The sequence below is a fragment of the Anolis carolinensis genome, chromosome 1 (genome assembly GCF_035594765.1).
Source record: "Anolis carolinensis isolate JA03-04 chromosome 1, rAnoCar3.1.pri, whole genome shotgun sequence".
NCBI classification, from domain to species: Eukaryota; Metazoa; Chordata; class Lepidosauria; order Squamata; family Dactyloidae; genus Anolis; species Anolis carolinensis.
The window spans coordinates 181,774,095-181,788,195 of record NC_085841.1 but is presented as its reverse complement, the minus strand read 5'-3'; the positions used below and the strand labels follow the sequence as shown (position 1 = coordinate 181,788,195).

Below are 14,101 nucleotides of genomic sequence, written 5' to 3'. Positions count from 1 at the left end.
GGTGGCAATGAACAATTTGGGCAGTAGATTGGTCTTAAATTGGTCAGGTCCTATTGTCCATACCATATCGGAGCTGTGAGGTTTCTTCAAAGTGTTTGCCAAACTCCAGAGCATCTTGCACATTTTATTTATTATTATTTATTTCTTAATATTACAATATTTATATCCCGCCCTTCTCACCCAACAGGGAACTCAGGGCGGCTTACAATAAAACGCATATATAAAAATTGTACAATACACTATAAATCAGTTAAAAATTTAACTTACATTGGACATTTATAAAATGCATTATAAAATACAGATAGGTGTGTTCAAGTTTAAGAGACTGGGTCTGTCAATTGAGTTCCAGCGTACATAATAGTAATTAACGCTGCTAATTGTTATTTTTTTTAACACAGGGCTGAAGAGGGTTAACCAGGTTTACTCTGCATTAAGCACCATACGTTGCAGACCACCGTAGGGACAGTTAGGAGTGACTGAACAGTGAGTACAAGTTTAAAGGCCCATGTAGACAAGGCCCTAGTTTGAGACAAACAATTTTAACACTAGTCTCATTTTCTCCAGCTTCAAAATGCAATCTCCTTACATTATCTTTGCCGTGAACATTCTTTTAAACTATCCCATTAGCCATTAGAAAATTAGGAAGATAGAGCTACTTTTTGGTCTTCACCCTGTTTCCATCATTTTGAGTCGCTTTTTCACAATAGTCTACTCATCACATTTGGATGGCAAGTTGGTTGGGTCTGGAAATAACTGGAACTTCTGCATTCACATGAATTTTCAAGCTATTCAAGTGAAAAATGACAAAAGAATCGTCCCCACCCTTTTAAAAACCATTTGGGGACTCTAAGATTGGAGATAAACTTTCCCCACTTCCAAGTTATAGCAAAGCAAAGTATCTCAATCCGCAGCTCCTTTACAAATCTACACATGAAAAGCAGCTGAATCCCTTGGTTCCAGAACAGGAGGACTGATTTGGAAACAATTTACTTTTCATGCCAAGTTACTCTGCTAGACTTACCTTATCTTTACAATTATTGCATTTATTACACCTCGGCAATTACTGTCGTGCCTAAGCTCCTAACTGTTAATGGAGCTCCTTGCAACACCTTAATGCCTTTGAAAAAGTTGAAATTTTTTTTCTAAAACCATGCTCTTCAAATAGGATTGAAGGTACTATGAATGCAGTGAAAGTCTTATACAGTTTGTTCTCTGACTTAGAGCAAAGCAAACCCAATTATATTCAAGAAATATTGACATTTGAGGGGGTCAGACAGAGTCCCAAAAGGATCTCCTTTGTAGCAGCTGAGATACAATAAGAGCAAGTTAGATGGTGAACAATGTCCTGCTCTTTCAGCTGATTTTCAGCTTCTCAATTTTGCCTAATTGTAGGTCTAGAATTTATTAACTGACCACTTCATCAGATTAGTTAAATTTCATGAAGTTCTACATTTAAAATTTGGTTACTTGCTGTATTCATCACATTAGTTTCAGTTCAAGTGTAGGGTATAGCATTTTTCATGTATTTTTAAGTGTGGGGGGGCAGCATTCTGTTCCGTTTCAGGCCGTGGGGTAGAAGTGGATTTCTCTCAATGATCTGGATGGTTTGCTAAATCTGTAATGTGATGGCATTTGTTGCTCTCACGTCTCCTCCCTTCGGCAGCATGTAGTATTTGTAATAGACTGAGCATGCTCAGAACTTCTCAGATCTCGACTATGAGATCTTACATTAGTCGAGATTTCAAAGACAGGAGATTTTTCCAACAATGAGCAAGGAGAGCAGAGAGAGAAGAGAGAGCGATGGTGGGCAAGGCCAAATCTCTGTCGTGTGAAGGAGACTGCAGTGAAAGAATACACAAGACATTTAAGAGTGGGATAGAAAGTAAAGGAAACATTAGTTTCATTAAAAAATGAAGTAAGACTCAGCTTTTCTCTGCTCTCCTCTGCCACACGCTTCCCTGCCTAATGTGATGAAGTGGTAAGTCAAATTAAGAAGTCTTACTTTGCACATTAAAGTATGTCAGTAAGATGTTCGATTTTAGGATGTAGATGTTTGTGATATGTGTTGTGAAAAAACCTCAATAAAAATTATTTATATAAAAAAAGTATGTCAGTAAGATGAAACTGACTCATCCACTACACATGACATGTTAAAAAACACAGATGCAGAAGTTTGGCCACCAAAATGGGAATCTTAAAAAAAGCAGAGGCTGATAAAATATAATAAAAAACCACTCCTGGATGGATTTTGTAAGAATAACAGAATCATAGAATAATAGAGTTGGAAGAGACCACATGGGCCATCTAGTCCAGCCCCTTGCCATGCAGGAAAAGCACAAAGTATCCCTGACAGATGGCCATTCAACCTCTATTTAAAGGTTTCCAAGGAAGGAGCTTCTACCACACTTCAAGGCAAAGAGTTCCACTGTTGAACAGCTCATACAGTCAGGAAGTTCTTCTTAACGTTCAGGTGAGATCTCCTTTTCTATAATTTGAACTCATTGCTCCTAGTCCTAGTTTCAAGGGCAGCAGAAAACAAGTCTGCTCCCTCTTCCATATTTATACATGGCTATCAAGAATCCTCTCAACCTTCTCTTTTGCAGGCTAAACATACCCAGCTCTTTAAGACACTCTTCATAGGGCACGGTCTCCAGACCTTTGATCATTTGAGTTGCCATCCTCTGGACACCTTCCAGCTTGTCAATATCTCTTTTTGAACTGTGGTGCCCAGAATTGGACAGAGTATTCCAGGTGAGGTCTAACCAAAGCAGAATACAAAGGCACCATGACTTCCCTTGATTTAGACACTATACTCCTTTTGATGCAGCCCAATGTGATCTTTCTCACATGGACTGTTGATGATCTAGGCATCACCCATTCCGTATCTTTGCATTTCATTTTTTTTTTTGTCTAAGTGTAATATCTTACATTTGTCCTTGTTGAAATTTAAAGAAGCCTTCAAGTGGTCTCTGGAAGTTTCAAAATGTTTCTGTGTACTAATTTGAGGTTTTCTTGATGTGGTTGATTCATTACACATTTGCATAACTGCATTTTAAAAAAATATTAAACCATGTTGAACTTCCCCTCTTTTCAGTGGTGTAGGGTCTTATCCCTATTTCCCCGTATTATTTATATCTTAAGTACCAAATGTTCTGCTAAGGAAATAATGGCTATGAACACATCTAATTTGTTAACTGATGTGTTCCTGCATACTAAAGGAATGCATATCTTTATAAGAGTTACCTCAATGTCTTACTTTAATGATGTCTCAAATCTTGGGCTTCTTGACTACTACACAAGGCTCTTATAAAAAGGAAAAGGAAAGAAAGGTGAAGGAGAGAGAGAAGTGACTTTTGAGTAAGACAAATGAGAAATACTGTTTGCTGGGGGGAAGAGTCACCACTGAAGCACAGGAATTTTTCTTTGTTACTCAGTTCTGCATTCCCTGTTGAGAGAAATATAGGAGGGGGCTGCCCACATCATGTACTAGCATGATGCATTATGTCATTATAGTCATTATGGATACATTAGAAAGTTTTCAAGGGTACAGAAATGACAGCTGAGTTGCCAAATTGCCATGGCCTATTCTCCTTTAGCAGCGTAGCGTTTAAAAGGGCCTCAACTGGTCATAAAGCACTCCTTGGTTTCATTTTCTTTCTGCCACCATTAAAAGATTTAACAAAAAGCAAAGGTTTTGGCTGCTAATCTCTTTGTCTCCCACAGAATAACAAAATATGCTCTTGTATATCTTTTCTACTGTTGCTCTAATGGACTTTTTTTTTTTTTTTTAGAAAAAAAGACATTTATTCATATTACTCATAGGAAAACATTTACCACATTACATGCTGTTTTATTCCTTCCACATGCCTTCAGAGAGAAATATCACTTTTATCAGATACAAGGGCAAAGTTCAAGATAGCCTGTCCTTATAAGATGAAGTATTTGTCAAATTCTAATGAAATCCCAATAGCCTAAATCAGAATAAAGGGCGACGTCAGAATTGTCAAATGCTTTTACCAACCACATCACAAAGGCTAGGTGAAGCATCCTGCTTCACTGGCTTCATGGAGGAAAGAGAGGGGTGACAGGCATTGTTGTGAATGAGTCTTCTGAGGCTGTTAGTACTAATGGTGGGATCAGGAGGGGAAGAAAGAAGCCTCGCAAGGAAGGCTCATTGGAAGATTTACACAGGAAAAGGATCGTGGAAATACTCGAGGAATCCTCAGATGAGGATTCATTCGGGGATCTGGAAGAGGATCCTGAGATGGGAATGACTGTTGAAGACCTGGTGGTGGTGGAAGAGGTTGGCATGAACTGGACACGGGCTCCGGAGGATCTTGGGGAGGAAACTGGGTCCATGGATGCTGAGGGCGCAGGAGAAGCTTGGGCTCCTTCAGAAGCAGACCCCACATGGTCTGCCTGGAGGAATGAGGGTAATTCCACAGGTGTGGACAGGGTTGGGTGTGGGCAGGGCGATTCTGGCTCTGATGAGGAACTTGGGACACCTGATCCTAGGGCGTTGGCTGTTTGGAGCTCGGATTCTGATGAGGAGTTTGGGACACCTGATCCTAAGGCATTGGTTGTTTGGACGCCCAAGGAAACCTAAATAAATTAGGGGCTTTTGGCCATTGTTCTTTGCGTGTGGCAAGGTGTTGTTGGGCGCCATTGGGTTTCTTGTACGTGACTCCGAAGACTGGCTTGGGACTTTGCAACCGATGTAAGTTAATCCGGGTTATTCTATGACAGAGGGCTGGAACTGTGTGGGTTTTCTCTTGGACTGCATTGTTATCACTATTTTGCATTAGCTGCTGCTTGCCTTCGTCGTTTTGGCTCTTTGTGTTATCCTGTGACGTGGACGTTGCTGTGACGACTTTACCCTTTGGACCTTGGACCGGAATTTGACTTGGCATATCTCTTCGTTCTTTACCTCAGCTTGGCATCATTCCCGTCTCCATGGCTGACTTCCATTGCTGACTGCTGGCTTCACCTTCGACTCCGACGCTGTTCTCCAATTCTGACTCCGGACCAGTTTGACTTCACTACGATGTTTCGTTCCCTTGACATCTGGCTTGGCTTTCGACTCCACAGCAGCTTGTCGCTATTGCCTCAGCGTTTTCCTGCTTTGTTTGCCTGCGCCGCTTTTGGCGAATAACTTTAGCCCGGTTTGGGCTTTCTCTTTAGTTTTGGGCTTTTTGCTGTACTTTTGGGGTTTTGGGGAGGTTTTTGGCCTTTGGGATTTCTCGTCCTTGTTTGTTTTGCCGTTTTGACTCTGTCTTGCAATTTTGAGCTGTCTTCAAGCACTTTGGTTTTAATCCGGACTATATCTCCGGATAATCCGGATTATATTCCGGTTTGCGTTTTTGAGGTTTCTTTGCTCTGAACTGTTTAATCACACTGAAGTTAAAGTGTTGTGAGCTCTAAGGACTTTGTGCTGAACTTTTTTGAGTTATTTTTGAATAAACTATATTTATCTAACTGGCTGGCGTCTGACCTTTGACAGGCATTTTCACCCAGAATAGTTGGTTGTCTTAGGTACAGTTCCCTCTGAATTACTAGGAGCTATTTGTAGGATTATAAAGTTGGAAGAGACCACAAGGGCCATGCAGGCCAACAAAAAAACATATTGTATCAGTCTTACACTTTTCATCAAGAGAAATAAAAATGTCCCACCATTGGTATGAGCAGATCCCTTGTAGAGAAGGCAAACTTCCATATGCTCTGGCCTCACACTGTCAAAACTTTTAACGGGCAAACTACTAATAAGCTGAACTATACCCAGAAGTGACAATATATACATTATGGAAGTCTCAGTATTCAGAAGACAAAAGCTATGTGTTAATATTAATTATATTAAATTATGGTTTTATTTTTCTTTCAATGGAATACCATATGTTATAATTCTGAAGGAATGGTACCTGAGAAATGTTTGTTACATTGCTTTTCACTTTGCTTCAGCCCTTGCTATTCTCAACAGAATTTTTCATTTCCTGGTGGATGGCAGTTGTAGCATAAGTGAGCAGTAAATGGGAGGATATGAGGCAGAAAAAAAGAGCTTGCATGTGATACAGAGAAATGCATGAGAAGAAAAGGCCAGTCTGTGCAAAAAAAATACAGGCAAGGGGTGAAGGCAAAGGGTAATAGACATTTGATAGACAAGGTGAGACAAGAGAAAGGGATTTAGAGGAAGGAACAAAGAAGAAAAGCATAGAGGAAATACATGAGAAAAGAGACACATGGAGAGGGCACATGGAAAAGGAATAACAGAAAACACTGCCTTGAAAGAAACACATATGGAGAAACAAGAGAGTCGGATCCTAACAGCGAGGGACTGGAAGTGGAAAAAGAAGAAATAGATCCCTGGATAAAAACAGTGGTAAGCACTAAGGAGATTCCTGAAGAATACAGTAATCCATGGAAATGCAGAAGAATTTCAAGATACTTCTGATAGACATCCATTCACAAAATAGCAACAAACTATCTGAGTGCTTCTACTGGAATATAATTTAAGTTGTCTTTGGGGCTTTGAGTATTCTTAACTTAATAAAATAACAAATCATAGTTTAAAAGCGCACATAAAATAGACTCTATGGGGAGGATACTAATAACAATAAGTACTGCTTAAGTGTAGATAAAACATTTTTCTTTGCTGCATTCCTCCAGTGTGTGTGTGTGTGTGCGCGCGTGTGCATGTGCGTGTGTATTTAACCTTACCCATTCCTTTTCCATAGTTTCCATTTCCCTGTCTATAGTTCATGCAGGCATTTATTTATCTCATAAACTGAAACACGAATGGGGATGGGGGAATGCAGGTAAAAGATTGTAGTGCAATGATGTAATATAAGTGCAAACAATAAATGCAGTTAAAATAAATATCTTTTCAATATGAATGTAATCAGCATAAGAACTTCTTAAATGTAATGCAGATTGGGCAAGTTAAAGTCTCTCAGAGAAAGTCAATGGCAAAATCCTGCTGATCAAATCTTACCAAGATAACAATATGATAGGTTCAACGTATGTTCGAAACTACTCAAAAGCACACAGCAACAACAAACCGGTTGAGTAAGCAGCGGAGAATTATCTATACTGCATAATGTATCAGTGGACATGCTGTTGAAGGGCAGGAGGAGTTCTACAGATTGAAATGACATACTTGCCTCTAGGGGCCTGGGGCAGGGCAGAATCTAACACTTTTCTAAGATGTGTATATGGTGTGTGTAAGAGAAAGGTGTGGAGAAAGCGTATGCCTAAAAAATTCATTGCTTCCTGTTTTAGTTATTAGTTTATGCAAAAATGATTGCTTGTTGCAGTATTTTTCAAACACCTTCCAAGGTGATATATGATCCTAAAGCAGACAATCCCTAGTAGTTAGGACCAGTGTGGATTGAATATTCTTTGTTGATTCACATTGAATATATGCATATCACTATATAGGTGATTGTGTCAAAAAAGAACTCTGCTGTTCACTGGCAGAAAGCATAGTTGGCTTTGTGTTGTAAGTTTAGAAGACAGACATTGAGGTCATTGAGTTTATGATATATACAATAGTGATATTGTAAGGAAGGGAAATTGTAGTTTGGGGAATGTGGCTGTCTGAAGTTGATTTTTCCACAAAACATTTCCTCTATTTATCACAAGAACTTGCAGGGTGTGTAAGCTAGAAGAACTTTCCATTAGAATAACACAAACAACACACACGGATAGTGCAACATTGAGGGTGGGCATTCTTTACTTACATCCATGAATTCCACATTGGCTTTGGGGCCAGTTGTCTCATTTAGGATTTTAATAGCCACGGGTATCTTCACGCTCTCTCCCTCTGGAACCCAGACACCCTAGCATATTGGAAAAAATATGGTAGAACATTAACTTCAAATTAATATTTTAGAAAACACTTCTCATTAAAAAAATCATCTATGATGGACAAAATAGGGAGTCTTTTCAAGCTATATCTTAATTTTTAATCAACTAAGCAGTTACTCATTTCTCTGTCTTGGCTTTGTTGAGCATCATTGTTCATTCTCTCTCTCTGTGGTCGAAATGATTTAAAAGTAGTGTATGTGTGCGTGGGGGGGGTGGTGCTCCAGTTTCACTGCTGTTTATTTGCTAAGTGTGCCAGATATGTGTGGTCCATGGCATGCACTTTCTCTATGTCTGTTATAAAGGTGATAGAAACCACATATCTCCCCCACCATAAAAACAATTATAACAAAAACAAAACTATTCTTCAATTTAGGAATTTGAAAGACATTGCCTCTGTGTATCAAGGATCTGTGCAAGAAAAAAGGAGTGGAGGAACATCTGATCTAGTTTATTCCAACTAGGATGGACCTACCCTCTGCTGTACTAGTGAACACCAGTTGCATCTGGATTTTGGCAATGAGTGAATGCTTATCAAAGAAACAAAATGGTAGTCATTTTCATGGAGTTTTCAGTACATATTGTTCTTCTTACCCACATGCCTGATAATCTTGATATTTTCATGCAAGAAACATGTTTTTTCCAATGAACACTGATGATGAGTGACAGTAAAGGAATGTACCTTATACACAGTTCCAAAGGCTCCAGATCCAAGGACTTTCACACGTTTTAGTTCAGTTTCCTTTAAAATGCGGAGCTGTGCTTGGTTGGGAGCTGTGCCACTAGGTGTCAAGGGTTCAACCAACTGCAAAGGGAAATTGAGCTTTTATTTGTATGTGAGATAGAAAAGCAAGAAGCAATGTAAAGTGACTATTTCAAACATTCGTTGGTTAGTTAATCAAGCTTCCTCTGTGATAATGGAGAATTTTGAATTCTGTGAACATAAACATCATTTTTATCGATTTCTCTCATGCAGGCTACTGAATCTTCAATGCTTTGTGCCCTTATTTAGTATATGGATGATCAAGCCAGAATTAAGCAAATGACATCTGAATAATTCAACAAGAGAGAGTAAAATAGGTGTTCAGGTTTTCTAGTGAAATAAATAGGACTGATATATGCTTAACTCTGGAAGGCCTGTGCCCTACAAAATAATCTGAAGGAAGATATCAAAACATTTAATATTCATTTACTGCCATGAGACACTGAAATTTAATGTGCTACTTGGGTTAAAAAAACCCCCAGCAATGGAACACTGTCATCAGTCATGTTGTGAAATCTTAATAAATTTAGAGAATATTCATTTTATAACAACAGGATGTTTAAAGACCAGCCCTTATTAGTAGCCCAGGCCCTACGCTGGCCATCAGTTTGCACTCTACCCACTCCCCGGTCCTATGTTACTTTAAATAGTTGTCTTGGGCCATCCTGAAAATTCACACAAGGAATAGTACTGGAACTGAATTTTAAATGTGTTTGATTGTTTTTAATAGTAACATGTTGATGTTTTTATTATCGTTATGTTTTATGTTTATCTCTACGTTGGAAACTGCCCTGAATATCTTGGGGGAGATAGAACGGTATACAAATAATAATAATAATAATAATAATAATAATAATAATAATAATAATAATAATAATATCATTATCATCATCATCATCATCTATTTTCCTTAATTTTAGAATTTACCTGGATTTTGTGTTTTTGTTTATGTGTGTCCTTTTTTTTTTAAAAAAAGTGTACCAACATTAAAAAAAAAGATACAACACACATCCTGTTGAATTTAATGACAAGTTCTAATTTTTTAAAATATAAGACATTAACTGGGTTCTTAAGTCAGTTTTATATTCTAAGATATATTTTAAAATATGTTTTCAAATATTTTTTGGGGGAGGGGAATTCAGAACTAAGATTGCAGTGATGCAAGAATAGCCTGAAATCATAACTTCAGTATCAAAGGTTCCTGACTGTAGAACAGGATTTGTGGTTTCAGAAGAATTTGGAGCAAGAATCTATAAAATGACCCCCAATATCATTTTTCATTTTTTGCAGGGTATTTTTGTTCTCATGACAGATTAGAAATAAGCAGGATTTTGGAACATAGGTTGTTAATATAAATTCTAGGCTCTCATTCTTCTAAAGCATTCCCCCAAATATCTAACTCTCCAGCAGTGACAAGTTATATTTATCACATTGTGAGGTGAAATGGGAATTACATATCTCAGTAGGTGCAAGATTCATGTTTTGAAAATCCCAAGATATCTGAATGTTCTGCCCAAACTGTTTCAGCCAATTTGCCTTTTTATATTAAAAGGCTAAGATCTTGCTTTGATGAAAGAATCTCATTACAAATCTCTCAGGTGAAACAGATTTCCCCTCTTAAGCTCTGGGCACCCTTGAAATATGTTCTTAACACTTGGAAAACTGTCCAGAGCAGAGTACAGGCAGTCCCCGAGTTATGAAAAAGACAGGTTTTTTCTTAAGTTGAATTTGTATGTAAGTCAGAACAGGTACATTTTTAAGTGTACCTCCAGATAGATAGATAGATAGATAGATAGATAGATAGATAGATAGATAGATAGATAGATAGGAACATACACACACACACACACACACACACACACACACACACACACTGGATAGCTTAGTGAAGGGTTAACTCCTCTGTGATGTTTGTTTTGCTGTCTGTGTCTCTGTTCAGATGATTTCACTTTCACTTTACTTTCTGTCCCTGTGATAATTGGATTTTGAAATATTTGGCTTGTTGTGGAAACAAGGATTGGTGATAAAACTTCAATGGAGACATGTCTTCCCCATGATAACTCTTACAAGAGTGAATTTCCCTTTCTGGAGGTAGATTTCTCCCACTTATTATTGTCTCACCCCCATTCTTAACTATGAGCTGTTTGTAAGTGGGATGTTTGTAACTCAGAAACTGACTGTATTTGATAGTGTGGAGTTCTGGTGACAGGCAGCTATGAATGAATTGAAGAGAATGTCAATGAAGCAGACCATCCTGTTATGGGTATGTGGGGACTGCTTGGAGAGGCAGTAGAGGAAATCAACTACTCCAGGAAATGCTGATGGACTTCTTCCATAATGGTAAGGAACCAAAGCGACCCTACCTTGAGAACTTATTTTCCTTCCTGAATAAAAGTAAGCCATTATGTGCTTGGTTGCTAATGGATCCAGTAAGCATAGTCTATACATCAAAACTATAATAGATGTTGACAACATCTAGTAGTGTCCTTGTGCTAATGTAAGAGTCCTATCATGAGATATAGGATTAGGGTGATTTCTGTCCATGTGCCTAACAAAAGAATATGATCTTTATCTTCCTCTTTTATTTTCCATAACCTACTGCAGAACTTGAAACCCTGCCTTTGGAGTTGTGTGTGTGCAGTGAAAGTATGAGTCATTGTTTTCTTCAAAATCTACTTTATAGAGTTGTTCAGCCACTGCAAGGCAGTCACTGGATTCTTGTCAATGTTCCTGGTAGTAACTGTTTAAGAACATCTTTCTGTGACTATTGGCTATGGCAGAGTTTCTCAAACTGTGGTCCTCCAGATGTTCTGGATTTCAGCTCTCACAGTTTCAAGCAGTTGGTAAGCTGGCTGGGATTTCTGGGAGCTGGAGCCCAAAACACCTGGAGAAGCATAGTTTGAGAAACACTGAACTATGGGAATGGTGAATTTTCATGTTTGAAGTGAGATTGTCTTATCTGGATCACATCCCATTGCATCATTCCTTTAATATTTGAATCTGCTGTACCTTCTAGCAATTGATCGATCAAATTAAATTATTGATGTTTGGATAACTGAGCCAATCTATGGTGAAATATTAATTTTGCAGTAGTAACCTTTCCATATGTTCATTTACTGTGTCAGTTCTACAAAACTGCTTTGATGCAGTATCACAAAGCACTGATTTCGTACCATCATTTCCTACCAGCTCACTGTGAGTAGAGGAGTACCTTATAAATACTCTAAAGAAATAAGCTAACAGTAGATGAGATTCTATAATTGCCATCATCCATTATTTCAATTATTATTTCAGTGATAAATATTTATTTATAAAACTACTTTTCATTTAGCCTGAACTTTGAGAGTTATAATTACAAATTGACAAATAATGCAATGAAAACCCAATAGCACAGAAATATTCATTAAAAAGTCAACACCGGTAAAAAACGTAATAGTGGCACCACTTTCTATTCTTTTTTGAAGAAAACGTTAATTCATCCAAGTTTTGAATAATCTAAAAAGGAAGTTGATTTTAAGGGATGCATGGGTTTGAAGTTCTCCATTAAATCAAGAGTATAGATTAAGTGTCCTTTGTATGAATTGCTTAGGACTAGAAATATTTTGGAGTTCAAATTTTTCAGATTTTGAAAGATCCATATTTCCATATACTAGTACATATATAGTGAAATATTCTGGAGATGGGATCTAAGTCTAAATATGAACATCATTTCTGTTTCATGTACATCTTATTCTCCTAGCATCAAAGTAATTTTATGTGCAATATTTTAATAATTGTATGTGTGAAACAAAGTTTGTGTACACTGAACCATTAGAAAGCAAAGGTTACTATGTCAGTCACTTAAGTGGACAATTTTGAAGAATTTCAGATTTCTGGATTCCAGATAAGGGATGTTCAACCTGTATGATGCATGTAATTTCAAATTGCTATTCAGTTACATTTCCATGCCTTGTGTTTGTGAACCGCAATCCAACAAAACATGTGAATGGCATTAGTCAGAAGAACATGCATTGATTAACACTGTGCAGAGCTTTTGAATGGAAATGTCTATTTCTGTAAACCAAAAATGAGAAAAGACTTGCCTCTAAACAGTGACAAATAACCTGTCTTCTCCCAGGATAAGGAAAATAATTAAGGGCTACTCCTGCTCAAATTGGGTTGAAACCACTGCAGTATTTCAAAGTGTCTGTCTGTAGGGCTAAATGCTTCACATGCTGCCATTTGAGCATTGTTATCATGCTTCTTTGAACACTGGGCTATTTAATTACTTGAATAGAGACTATGCTGTGCAGGCAATAATTATCGAGAACTGGGAATTACTTTATTAATCTAGAACAAAAACAAAGAGCAAAGAGCAACGGCATAGACATCTGCCTGACACAATAATGTTTACACTTTGCGCCTCTTAATTAACTTTCGAGCATCAAGATGTAAGTCAGATAATAAATAAAAGAGGAGGAGGAAGACAATATATGATTTGTAGAAAGTCTGATATGTAATATTCACAATATCTACCACAGGCACTATCCTAGAACTGGAAGGGACCCCCAAGGGCCATCTAGTCCAACCCCCTGCCACGCAAAAAGGCACAATCAAAGCACTCCCGATCGACACCGTCTGTGGAAAGGCCTTCAGAGAAGGAGACTCCACCACACTCTGAGGCAGTCTATGCCACTCTTGAACAGCTCTTACTCCCGGGAAGTTTTTCCTAATCTTTTCAGTTGAATCTCTTTCCCTGCTATTTGAAACTATTGCTTTTTTGTGCCATGGTCTCTAGAGCAGCAGAAAGTCAGTTTTTCCCCTCCCTTCTCCTCAATGGGACACCTTTTTAAATCTTGAAACATGGTTCTCATGTTCCCTCTCTACTTTCTCTTCTCCCAGCTAAACATCCCCCAGGAGGAAAGGAGGAAGGAAAAAGAGAAGGAAGGAAGGGAGAAAGGAAGAGAGGAAGGAAGGAAGGAAGGAAGGAAGGAAGGAAGGAAGAGAAGGGTGGAAAGAAGGAAGGGTGGAAGGGAATGGAGGAAGGGAGGGAAGACAAAAGAGAAGGACAGAAGGAAGGAAGGAAGGAAGGAAGGAAGGAAGGAAGGGAGGGAGGGAGGGAGGGAGGGAGAAAGAGAAAGAGATAAGGAAGGAGGGAAGAAAAAGGGAAGGGAAGAAGAACAAAAGGGAGGGAGGGAGAGAGGAAGGAAGGATAGGATGGTGAGAGAGAGGAGAAAAGAGCCCAAGGGGCCCCTGTGCTCTGAGCCTGGGTTTACCCATACTTGATCTATCACCACCTTTATTCAGTTCAGTTTACCTTCCAAAAGCTTAGACAATACCATGTAAATATGAAGAAGAAGCAGTGAATGCAATACGTATTAGTCCTTTAACTTCTTATTCCCAGGCATCAAAAGGCAGTTTAAAAATTAAAACTCTTATAGGTTGTAAACTGATGAAATTTTCTCCCATTCAAATATCCCCCTCAGTTTGGGATTCTAGATT

General features: G+C 38.3%; 1 protein-coding gene and 1 long non-coding RNA gene across 8 annotated transcripts in view; one reads left to right on the top strand and one right to left on the bottom strand.

Annotated features, from left to right (window-relative positions):
* erbb4 (erb-b2 receptor tyrosine kinase 4) overlaps positions 1–14,101 on the bottom strand; it is a 1,019,841-nt gene that overhangs the window by 177,356 nt on the left and 828,384 nt on the right. For all 7 annotated transcript variants that reach the window (XM_062969123.1, XM_062969126.1, XM_008113453.3 and 4 more), the window contains 2 exons: positions 8,540–8,662; positions 7,734–7,832 (listed from right to left, as the gene is read on the bottom strand). In XM_062969123.1, coding sequence (XP_062825193.1) covers positions 7,734–7,832; positions 8,540–8,662 — 222 coding nt within the window. The remainder of the gene's footprint in view (positions 1–7,733; positions 7,833–8,539; positions 8,663–14,101) is intronic.
* LOC134295711 (uncharacterized) lies at positions 208–5,469 on the top strand. Its single transcript, XR_010002342.1, has 4 exons — positions 208–483; positions 2,379–2,470; positions 2,604–2,751; positions 4,933–5,469. It is a non-coding gene; the product is annotated as an uncharacterized LOC134295711 (long non-coding RNA).